This window comes from Saccopteryx bilineata, chromosome 5 (genome assembly GCF_036850765.1).
Source record: "Saccopteryx bilineata isolate mSacBil1 chromosome 5, mSacBil1_pri_phased_curated, whole genome shotgun sequence".
In the NCBI taxonomy this organism is placed as follows: domain Eukaryota; kingdom Metazoa; phylum Chordata; class Mammalia; order Chiroptera; family Emballonuridae; genus Saccopteryx; species Saccopteryx bilineata.
This window is the reverse complement of record NC_089494.1, coordinates 154,114,432-154,126,865: the sequence shown is the minus strand read 5'-3', so window position 1 is coordinate 154,126,865 and position 12,434 is coordinate 154,114,432. Positions and strand designations below refer to the sequence as shown.

Genomic DNA, 12,434 nt, shown 5'->3' with positions numbered 1-12,434 from the left:
CATGACTTCCCAGCTTCTTGGGATGGTTCTCAGGGCCTGGTTTAGTGGTGGGATTCAAATAATTTAACAAGTTCTCTGCCCTAATGACCGTTTTAAGTATAAAAAAATGATATACCAAAAGGTAGTCTATTATTTCATGCATTTAATACTTAAATAAGAATAAGAGAGGTACACAAAACTAGATTGTTACAAGAAAGTTTTAAAATATTAATGAAAAATATTAAATAATACCCGACAAAAAACAATAAAACTTATAAGATATTTCTATATTGCTTCTTGCAATTTTTTTTCCCACCTATGGACAGAATGAACATTATTATGGGCACTTAGAATACGCTGTTGCGCAGATGAACATTAAAAAAAGAGTAAGGAATGTAAATTTGTGATTTCCACATTGGGCACCTGCCCTGGTACCCACCTAGAGAGAACTCTAATGGTTACAAAGTGCCATTTTAACAAATGGTTCACCAAACTCAACAAAATATTAGGTACCAGTTCGGCAAACTGGCTGAATCCCACCACTGTCCTAGTGCGGTTGGGAGCAGGCCAACCTACCCAGCTACTTTCTCTTGCATTCCAACCCCGGTAAGGATGGGAACCTTACTCCCAGGACTGGGCTTATAGAGGGGCGATGAATGAAGCAGATGTATGAGTTTTACTCTATGAGAACACAGGAGGTGGGGCCTCCGGTGGTGGAACTGGGTCCCCTCATACTGGATTAGAAAACCCTTTAGATCTGTCAGTCATGCAACATATAAAGCACAGATCCTCACCAGCATGTGGGAGCAAGGACATCCCAGGGGCCTTGGGCCAAATAACACAACCTGGGCTCTTTACAAATAAAGTGTATAGGGCCACATGAAGCTGGGGGGAGGCATGAAGCGAAGGCTGATACCAGGCTCCCAGCTTCCAACAGGTGCAGGTACAAAAAAGACTGGCTGTAGTTTAGATTCTCTTTTTCTGCAAGCAGTCCCCCTGTCCCCTTCTCTCCCACAATCCTGCTGCTTTCTTACGTAGCTGTTACTCCCCTCCACTCCACGCCCACCTACTCCTTGCAGCTGTGAAATAGTTTGGGGCCCTCCAAAATGAGAGCTATGAACTAGACCCTGAGCAGAATGGCGACAGAGCTGACTGCCTGGAGGTGCCTCTAGGTTGGGGGTGAGGCTGAAAAAGTTTGTTGGAGGTAGGAGGGGGCAGGTACCCAGTGAGCAGTAGTGCCCTCCTCTGTTCAGAGAGGAGAATAAAGCAATTATGTTTTAACAGTCACTGCATTAAAAGAAGATTGATTTGTTCTTCTGATGTGTTGTTTCCATAGAAGCAGGGCTTAACCTTTTGAGTAAAGATTATGAAGCTACTTAATTCATTTAAAATTAGGCTTCAAGCATATCAGCGTTTAATGCTTAAGTGTACTGGAGGAGAGGGCTTGCTACAGCCATTGATCTAACTACTAGGCAGAGCCTGTGACTTTCTATGTTTGAAGGTACTTTTCCTGGTAGCATCTAGTTTATTTATTTTTAAAAATTTATGTCCTTCATAAGAAGATAAAAATTTTTGCAAAAGATCACCAGAGTATTACTAATACCTTTTAATTAATGACTAGCACTGACTCCTCTTCATAAACACAGGAGGACTGGCACACAGACAGGCAGCACAACATAGGCACATTCAATTAATTTATTGGGTTCTTCCAGAATGGACATGAAGAGCTTCTTGGGGGTTGATATCACAACACAATGTCATACACCATTTTTACAACTAGCCTTGTGTTGAATATTTTTTAAGAACATAGTAATTTTAAAAAATCTAAATATATACATATCAATAAAACATATATACAGAAGATTGAAATTATTCACAGATATGGAATAATTTGTTTTTGCTAAGAAAGCCTATAGAAAGGATTTCTGAATAGAGTCTGAACAGTAGTCACAGTAAGTAAACACAAGTACAATTTTAATTTACAAAAAACAATTTCACTCTTGTACTTTTATGATCTGTTTGCCAATTTGGGGATCCACTGCACATCCTTGGGAGAGCGTGCTTTGGGTATCTGTGGTGTGTGTTTAACAGCTTCCACAGTGGGAAGGCGAGCGTTTCTACCTTTATCAGTAATATATCCATCTTGCTGTAATAGAGTAAAAAAGTCACTAATCTTTTCAACTCCCTTGAGAAATACTTTCTTCTGAGAGGCAGCAGGCAAGTTTTAAAATGTATGTTGCAGAAAAACAAAAGGCCTGGTTCATAGTAGCTCACCAGACACTTGATGAACGGAGGGAATGGTTTCAGGGGAGGGAGTACTAGCCGGCCTCAAATGTAAAAGGCTAACTCAGGGTGTGATGGAAACAATCACTCTGAACCTTCCTCGTAGTTTCAAAAAGAAGACAACTAAACGGCACACACACATGAGATGTCGTTGCCTAGCAGCTGGATGGATTCCACAAGCCACACCTAGAACTATCTTCCTGTCATCGTTGGTTGATGAGCTGGTCTTCAGTGGGGAACTGATTCAACCCAGAGCTCTTCTCTTCGCTCAGGCTTAGCTGCTCAGTGTGATGTGGCACAAGTACCTTGGACAGGGGAGTAAAGCATTTAGGTGCTAGGTCTGGCCAGGCCACCGAAGGGTTACCTGGCCCTGGACAGCCATGACCCTCACTCCTCAGCTGCCTCACCTGAAAAAAGGAGGGGGTGGGACTCAGGGATGTCTACAATAATTTCAAGCTCTAACACTCTATGACTGGATACAGTAAGTGCTTGGGGAAAGCGTTAAACATAGCACAACAATTTCCCCTCGGGGTTTGGTGTTTCTAGTCCAAATTTCTTTTAAGCCAAAATTTGGCCTTTGGGTCAAGTGCCAAAGATTAAAAGTAGTTAGCTTTATGCAGTCAATGAGGTGTAAATGGTATTTTTAATTCACCATCTTGTTAGAGAAAGGAATCTAGATGTAAATGTTTCTGTAAAACAAGTATCAGCATGGCATGATATCTCTTTAAAATGAATCCAGATTTTCATTTGCTGGTTTAATAGAAAGTAAAGTGTAAGTGTACAAGGAACCAAATAAAATATGTAATGTTAATGAAATACACCTGTGGCTGGTTGCCACACAATTCCAGAACACTGACCTAACCACTCAGTTAACAAAATAGTTTTATTTTGTTATAGTCAAAATAGTTGTTAGATATCATGTAGATAACTTCTTACTCTGAGTTTCTGACCTTTCAATGAGTTTTGTCATTGTGTCGACACAACTGAAGCAAAAGGTTTTACTTTCTTCAGAATCCCTTTATCATTTGCACTTAGTTACAAATGGTTATTTGGGGGGAACTGATGTCACAGATGATTTCATCTAACAGAGCAGGGCTATCCTGTCTCTCAAAACATCTTTTTCATCTTTTAAGCTGATAAAGGTCTAATTCATTTTGGCCTTAACAACTGCTTCCTCAGTATTGGAAAGTGTCATTCTCCTTTACATAGCATCTCAGCAGTTTATGTTAAAATAAATGTACTTCAAAATTCCACATATTCACAATGAGGTTTTGGGGGAAAAAAAAAACAGGGAAGAGAGTTGCTTCTTTTAAATGAACAATGAACTAACTTCAATGATGATAAATCAACTCTAAGAATGATTTTTTAAAAAACCTTATATTAAATTGGAGGCTTGCTTATCACAGATGACACAGATAGTACATGAAAACTATTCAGACAGGATGGGTAAACTTCACAGAACACTTGTACTTTGTGGTAAACTGAAATGCTAATGTGGCTCTTTGAGGAAGTTCAAAGGGAAGAGGTGCATATGCTAATGAACATTGTCACTACATGAAAGTCTAGGTAGTGAAATCTGGCTCTGTGTCTTCAGTGTTTTCTCTCTTGGTGTCAAATATATTACCTACAACAGAGACAAGAAAATGAAGAGGGGCCACTTCTCTAAAGAGGAATTGTAAGCTTTCCTATGACACGGCTAGAGGCAGTCTGCCTACATAAAGAATGTTATTGGTGAGATATCTGTGTTTCATGTTTAAGTCACAAATTTTTAGCCAAGGCTTTAGTTGTGTTAGATGAGCAATTTTAGCCAGTAAAAATCTGTAATGATTATTTTTGCAAGAAAGTCCTTAAATGTGTATTACTATTAGAGTATGACCTTATGTTGTCCAGTAAAAGAAAATCGCTAAATAAAGTATAATTTACCTGTAAAACAGACTATCATGCAGCTATTAGAATAATGTCTATGAAAATTTATAATAAGATGGAAAGTGCCTGTTAGGTTTAAAAAAAAACCCTCAGGAAATAAACTTTTATGTATTTGATCTCCATTGGGTAAATCAAATAAATATAGAGAAAAGTCTGTGGGAAAAACACCCAGTGATGCTTGTCTTGGGTGGTAAAATTAATTTACATTTTCTTCCTTACACTTTTATTTCTTAATTTTTAAAACTTATGTAAAAGAATGCCAATTTATGACCAAGATCGTTAAACCAAGATGAGCTCAGCACTACTCTATTTCAAATTCAGGAGCCTCCTTATACACTTTGAGAAAGCACTGTTATGATTTTATTTTCTGTATACTCTTTTTTTTTTCTCCACTAAAAACTGTTTTCCAATCCTGGATGTTCTGTTGTCATTATCAGAGAGCTCTCTCCACACCCGGCTGCACTGTGTCTTGGCCCCTGTCTGTCATACTGCTCCGGGGGCTCTCTGAGGGCAGGCATTTGTTCACCAGAACTAACACCGGTCTGATTCCCGGGAGCTGTTCAACAATGCTCCCTGACAGGGTTGAGAAAAAATAGATAAAAAAAAAAGTTTTGGCCTTGGCCGGTTGGCTCGGCGGTAGAGCGTCGGCCTGGTGTGCGGGGGACCCGGGTTCGATCCCCGGCCAGGGCACATAGGAGAAGCGCCCATCTGCTTCTCCAACCCCTCTCCTTCCTCTCTGTCTCTCTCTTCCCCTCCCACAGCCAGGGCTCCATTGGAGCAAAGATGGCCCGGGTGCTGGGGATGGCTCCTTGGCCTCTGCCCCAGGCGCTAGAGTGGCTCTGGTCGTGGCAGAGCAACGCCCGGAGGGGCAGAGCACCGCCCCCTGGTGGGCAGAGCGTCGCCCCTGGTGGGTGTGCCGGGTGGATCCCAGTCGGGCGCATGCGGGAGTCTGTCTGACTGTCTCTCCCGGTTTCCAGCTTCAGAAAAATACTAAGAAAAAAAAAAAAGTTTTTCCACTATAAAATCTGTATCCATTTTTATTAAGACTAGACACAGAAGTTTGCTTACATGTAATGAATTGAAACAAATGTCACTTGACAGCCAGACAGTAACTCTGACCTGCTCGATTCTGATTCACAGAAACAGTAAGGAATTCTACCTCTATCCTACCCTCCTCAATATATGTGGAAGGAAAAAAAACCCCTGAGAGTTAATAAAGGCATTGCTAAATCTTTAAAAAGGACTAACTGTTGCCAGCTCAGAGAAACAAAATAAAGTTCTGGCCAGTGAATCTCAAATCCCAGCACAAAGCCCCTGTATAAGAATAACAAAGTTCTCCTCTTGGACTGTCTCCTCAGGGCACATGCAAGGACGGAGGGATAAGTAGTAGCCTAGTTGTCAGAGAAGCCACCAGCTTGGGGTTTTACTTTGATGGCAATCAAGAGACAAGCTATCTAATCAAGATATTAAAAAAACAAATTGATTTGACAGAGAGAAAGAAAGAGGGAGGAGAGAGATAAGATGCATCAACTCGTAATTGCTTCACTTTAGCTATTCATTGATTGCTTTTCATACATGCCTTGATTGGGGGGGGTCACAGGGTGGGACTCAAGCCAAGCTAGTGACCCCTTGCTCAAGCCAGTGACCTTGGGGTCAAGTCAGTGACTTTGGGATTATGTCTCTGATCCCATGCTCAAGCTGGTGACCCCACGCTCAAGCTGGCGAACTATGCTCAAGCCAGCGATCTCAGGATCTTGAACTAGGGACCAGAGCATCCCAGGTTGACAATCTACCCACTATGCTATCACTGGTCAGGCTCTAATCAAGATTATTTAATTTCATTACTGCAGATTTGGGGCACCAATCTCGGAACTCCTTTCCCCTTTTCTAAAAGATAAACAATATTATTTGTCATGCTGGTTAGTAACTTGTGTCAAATATCAAGAGTCTAGTGAAAAGACTTGCAGGGCTGTTTCTACTCCTGTCTTCATTATGACCTCATTGCCTTGTGCAACATTTGAGAGAGAACACCATGAATTTTGAAGCTGGAAACGGGGAGAGACAGTCAGACAGACTCCCGCATGCGCCTGACTGGGATCCACCCGGCACGCCCACCAGGGGTGATGCTCTGCCCACCAGGGGGCGATGCTCTGCCCCTCCGGCGTCGCTCTGCCGCGACCAGAGCCACTCTAGCGCCTGGGGCAGAGACCAAGGAGCCATCCCCAGCGCCCAGGCCATCTTTGCTCCAATGGAGCCTCGTCTGCGGGAGGGGAAGAGAGAGACAGAGAGGAAGGAGGGGGGGGGTGGAGAAGCAAATGGGCGCTTCTCCTATGTACCCTGGCTGGGAATCGAACCAGGGTACCCCCGCACACCAGGCCGACGCTCTATGGCTGAGCCAACCAGCCAGGGCCCTAGAACACCATGAATTTGAAACCACAGTGCATTTCCAGGGGTCTTAACAATGGACATTCTAATTGTGGAGACAGGGAGACAGTGAGGTGGAATCCTAAAGGGATTAGTACATCCATCAATTCTTGGGATGTTCAGAAACATTCAGAGAAAAGCTGGCTTTGGCTTAGATATAAGAAAGTTATGTGGTCGAGAGGCCTGGGCTCTGGCTAGGCCACCAACCAACTGTGAGACCTTGAGAAAGTCATTTAGTGTTTCTGGGCCTCAGGCTTTTTACCTGTAAAATAAAAGAACTGAATAAAAAGAAGGTATGGGGCGAGATGATCTCTAATATTCCTTCGTTCTCAGAGTCTTTAAAATTCTTTTCAATTCCATGAAGTTCTACCATGCCCTGTGTTAAATTTTCTCATCTGGAACATCTCTCTGCCTCCATCTTCAGACAGGAAAACACAAAGGGGAGTGGTTTTCAAGTAATTTTAAAAAGCCCACTGTGTCAGATGACAGTGAAGACAGGCAGTGCAAATGCCCTGGCACAACAGCTGGAGGGGAGGAAACCTGGAAAACACAACCAGAGCGCCATGGTACTCTGCCACGGCGCCTCCTGACTGCACAATTTCATTACTGTCAGTTGTATTTCATGGACGTACTGGGAATGGGCCAGGGTGATACGCACATGGCTAATATGAGTTGTCCTGATATTCGGAGGACAGAAGCGGAAGGAACAGTAGAGATCATGCATTTCAATTCTCTTCATTCGTAGCCAAGCAAGAAGAGAAATCCCTTTTATATAATGACTATATACGGTAAGCAGGTCCTTTTTTATTTGTATGTTGATCTGTTGCTTAGCTATTCAATGACAGAAAACACTGTATAATTTACATGCTTGAACTTTCTCACTGCTCCGATGTTCAATAACATGTCTGTCCTACACCTCTGAACTTTGCTTTGGCTGCTATCTCAGGATAAGGGGCTATAAACGAACACATAACACAGTACAGTGCCTACACAGACTAGCTAGTTCACTCATATTTGCTGATTTCCATTTAAAACTGACCAGCCCAAATCTAGAGGAGAAAACATTGAGTTGAGGTTTTTCACTTAGAGGGCTTTTTGTGCAACAGGGTTTTGTGGGCAGGAAATCTTTGAGTCCTCTTTTAATAGCAGTCAATAAAGAGTCCTGGGGCCAACTGAAGGAATAAACTGTTTGCCACATGGATAGTGATCAGACACCTGTCCCTCCAGCTCTCAGGGATGAGCTGATGCAGAGGCAGGAGACCAGGGTCAGAAGTAGATCACTTGAGAGTTACATAATGTGAAGCTGGAATTATGTCAGCGGCTTGCCATTGTAGCAGATGCTTCAATGAAGTGTTGTGTTTGGAATCTGGTTATAATGTTAGTAGTGTGCCACCCATGCCAGATGAATGGGTTTATTTACTCACTCAATTAAAACACAATATTCATGGGTTGCCCCTGTATGAAAATCAATGACTGCCTCTCAAAGCCCTCTGCAGCAGGCGGGAAAGGATAGAATGGACATGAATTTAATCATAAAACTGGGGATCTCTGTTCCAAAAAGAAACGTCCTATCATGTTAAAATATTTTTTAATATCCAAAGGTTTTGTGAGGCAAAATCTTGTGACACTAAATTCTTAGGACTTTCTGTTCTGAAGTTTTTAAGAATATGAAACTGTATAGAAAAAGTGGAGCTTTTCACACTCAAAGTGAAAAATAATATCCAAGCAGAGGGTGCTGAGAACCTCTGCTTACTAGCGCCTGGTCTGTTACAGAAGCGTGTTGCTCAGCTTCCTCATCTCTAATGTTAACATTTCCAAAGCAAACATTTTCCCGTGCTGTATTTTCCAGTGGGTGATGGAAATGTGATGTGTGTTACCTGTTGGTGGTAGAGAGATGCTGTCCAGTCTTTCGTCACCATCAGCCACCTCTGCTGGTTACAAACAGAAAACACGAATCTCATCAGTTTGAGGCAGCACATCCATTGCAGAGTTTTCACCTTTCTTTTCTCTTTTCAGCTCCAGTTGGTTCGCATTACAGATTTTAGTACTAATATTTGAATAAAATATTTTAATGTGATATAAAAATCAATTTTCCTATATTAAATTTTTTGTCTTATGAAACGTATTCTACCCATCATTGATGCTGTCCAGTGTGTTTCACTTATCTACATAGGGTTAAGTATCCACTTAGAATTTGGGGTGAACTGTTTAGATATGATCTTTGAAGGCATGGAGGTCGTGAAGTCCTGTGGTAGAATTTTGCTTGTCAATCTCAAGAACCATTCCTGTGGGGAGGGCATAGGAGATCTTGAAAATGAATCTTTCTTTTGAGATGACTGGAAATTCAGATCCTAGAACTGCCAATCTAAGTTGGCATCAATTCAGTCATAAAGAAGATCAGAAGGGATAATCATTTCTTGAAAGGACTCGACCCATCACATTGATGTTTTAAAATGCAAAGTTTTGCTCATCTCTGATACATTCAATTTCCTTAAGAGTTTTCCAAAGGTAGATCTTTCAGTCACAGAAAACCTTCCATTAAATACATAAAAGAAGGTGCCCATATGTTTCCTGAGAACTGACAGGCTTATCTATCTCACCAGCATGCTACAGGACAGGTCAAAACGTGTCATCGTGCCACTGGGATAGTTGCAGCAGTGCTCTATGTCCCAGGGCCCCACTGGAAGTTTTCTGCCTAAAGCCACCTTCCCGGTCCTCAGTGTACTTACTGAGGGCTGCCTTGGGATCACGTTGTAACGCTTTGTGAAGCAAATCAACACTATTATTGCTGGTGCTCTAAACAAAATCAGGGTTCAAAGGTTTCCCTTCTGTTGATGCTCTCACATTTGTTTTCAGTGTGCTACACTGATAGCAGTGGAGAACTCACTGTCTGCTGACTTGCTCAGTTCACCACAAAGCGAGAACATGGAGAAGAGACAGACTAGTCAAGGTCAATTTTGGTTAGAAAAGAGTAGAAACCACTAAAAATTATGTTGTAGATGAATACTGAACAACAAAAACGTTCAAGTCAAGCAATAAGAAAAAATTCTGTATGTACATTTACTGAGAAAATACAGGACAACCTAAAATGTTAACAGTGTTTCTCTGGATGAAAGGCTTATGGGTATTTAAAATTTTGTTCTTTGGGTTTTTTAAAATTATTCTATATATTTAAAAAATAACAAACATGTTATTTTTATATTTAGAAGACATTATCTTCTTCCAATTGGTTTGAGTGGATTTAAAAAGGCAGATAAACTATATGGTAATTCTTTCATTGTCTAAGATTTAAAAAAATTCCCCAGCGGTAATAACAATAGTTATGCTAGCCACCACCATTTACTAGATGCTTTCCACTCACTGAGTACTTTACATGCATTGTATCATCTAACCCTTAGAAAACCCCCAAAGGTCTGTTATTATATCCATTTTAACAAATGAGGAAACTGAGATCGAGGGGTTAAGAAATTTGCCTAAGGTGATACAGCCAGTAAGTACACTGCCAAGGATTTGACTCAGGTTTATGCCTGGGATTTTCATCTCTTTGCTATTACCTGTCCAAACATATATCACATGTATCATTATGAGCTTGTTTTTAAATCTTCAAGTTTTTATTTTTTTCCTCCTTCTCTTCCAAGTGAGAGGAGGCAGACAGTGAGACAGACTTCCACATGTGCCCCGACCAGGGTCATCCTGGCAACCCCCGTTTGGGGTCGATACTCTCCCATCTGAGGCCATGCTTGCAACAAAGTACTTTTAGTGCCTGAGGCAGAGGCTCTAGGGAGCCATCCTTAGTACCCACGGCCAATGTGCTGGAACCAATTGAGCTATGGCTGCAGGAGAGGAAGAAAGAGAGAGAGAGAGAGAGAGAGAGAGAGAGAAGGGGGAGGAGGATGGTGAAGAAGCAGATGGTCGCTTCTCCTGTGTGCCCTGACCAGGAATCAAACCTGGCATCCCTATGCCAGGCCAATGCTCTACCACTGAGCCAACTGGTCAGGGCAAGTCTTCAAGTTTTAGTTCATTTTATACTTCAGTAATTTTCTCCCTTTTCCATGTATAATTGCTTTTCATTTAGTATAACAAAAATCTGTTCTGAACTAGATAGAAGGTGACAGAGGACAGTCTGACTTTGGGTGATGGGTATGCAACATAATTGAACGACAAGATAACCTGGACATGTTATCTTTGAATATATGTATCCTGATTTATTGATGTCACCCCATTAAAAAATAAAATTATATAAAAAAAATCTGTTCTGGTTATCAGTTGATCTTCTCTTTGTAATTCATTTATCCTCATTTTTTAAAAGCTGGCTTAGGCAATTTAGCACAACCAGAATTATATAAACAAAAAAAAATATGTAAATTTATGTACGCCAGGGGTCGGGAACCTATGGCTCGTGAGCCAGATGTGGCTCTTTTGATGGCTGCATCTGGCTCACAGACAAATCTTTAATAAGAAAAATAATAATGTTAAAAATATAAAACATTCTCATCTATTACAATCCATTCATTTCCTACCGCTCATGTTCATGGTTGTGGGTGGCTGGAGCCAATCACAGCTGTCCTCCGGACAACACCAAATTTTTATTGGATAATACGTAATGTATACAGGTCATTGTATGGCTCTCACAAAATTACATTTTAAAATATGTGGCGTTCATGGCTCTCTCAGCCAAAAAGGTTCCCAACCCCTGGTGTATGCTATCTACATGAACAGCGCCCAGTGTCATGGAGGAAGAACATGACTGTGTTCTTAATACTTAAATTTAGTTATAACATCTGTCTGTAACAAGAAGCTTACTGTCTTTCTTTCCTGGTGACAGTGAAATTGTGAAATTTGGAAAAGATTGAGCAAGTCCGATGAAAATGTAATAGCAGTGACAGCTTCACTCTTAGAACTAACACACCCAAAATTGTGATTTCAGCTCTGAGGAAATAATCTAATGAAAATGATAAAAATCCACACCAGGAAAGGAATCACTCTTCTTTTTGATAGAAAAAGAAATTATTACATGTAACGAGAGCCCCAAATGAATTCCTATTTGGCCTCATGTGACATGTAACAGTCTTCCAGAGCTGCCTGGGTCACTTTTCCCAGAGGCAGATGAGCCTCCTAAAGTACTGAGTTGATTAGCTTGCCCAGGTGGAATCTCCATCTCATTCCAGGAATTGAGCCAAATATGATAAATAAGGTTAAAGTCATGGAATATCTATGAGACACTGCTTGGATTATCAGTCAGACAGAAAATAATCAAGACTAAAAGCAGGAGAGGAGGCAATATTATTGAGAGGCCTCTCAGGACCTATCAGCAGGACAACGGAAGTGCAAGTTGTTCTGGCTTCAATTTGCTAGGGTTCCACTTTTGTGTTGCTTGAGAAGAACAAAGTGAATCAGGATGTGAAAAAAGTGGGAGAGAAAAGCTTTATTTGGCAGGTCACTGCTGCTGGCCATTGTTCTGGCTAGTCTGTAAGTCAGGGTTGGTTCTGGAGGCCCCTTCTATTTTTCAGACGCTTACACAACCTGCCAGAGAGGCAGGAAGTGGCCAAGGTGCTGATCCCAAATATCCAGGCAGATAATCTAAACCAGCGGTTCTCAACCTGTGGGTCGCGACCCCGGCGGGGGTCGAACGACCAAAACACAGGGGCCGGGGTCGCGACCCACAGGTTGAGAACTGCTGATCTAAACCGCGATCAAAGTGAAAATGTCCAAAATCAAATGTGATGATAACATCCCAGTGGAAGGGAAGGGTGGGGAGCAGTCCATAGTTTGGGTTCTGTTCTGTAGAAATAGGCACAGGCACATGGAAAGGAGCCTGTGTT

General features: G+C 41.6%; 1 protein-coding gene across 15 annotated transcripts in view; it reads right to left on the bottom strand.

Moving 5' to 3' along the window:
• Positions 1-1,660: 1,660 nt before the first annotated feature.
• BEND7 (BEN domain containing 7) overlaps positions 1,661-12,434 on the bottom strand; it is a 134,934-nt gene continuing 124,160 nt past the window's right edge. For 2 of the 15 annotated variants that reach the window (XM_066280885.1, XM_066280900.1), the window contains exons 8-10: positions 8,490-8,543; positions 7,271-7,443; positions 1,661-2,669 (exon numbers count right to left, since the gene is read on the bottom strand). In XM_066280885.1, coding sequence (XP_066136982.1) covers positions 2,466-2,669; positions 7,271-7,443; positions 8,490-8,543 — 431 coding nt within the window. In that variant the 3' untranslated portion in view covers positions 1,661-2,465. The other 13 variants (XM_066280888.1, XM_066280897.1, XM_066280889.1 and 10 more) reach the window with 11 other exon arrangements.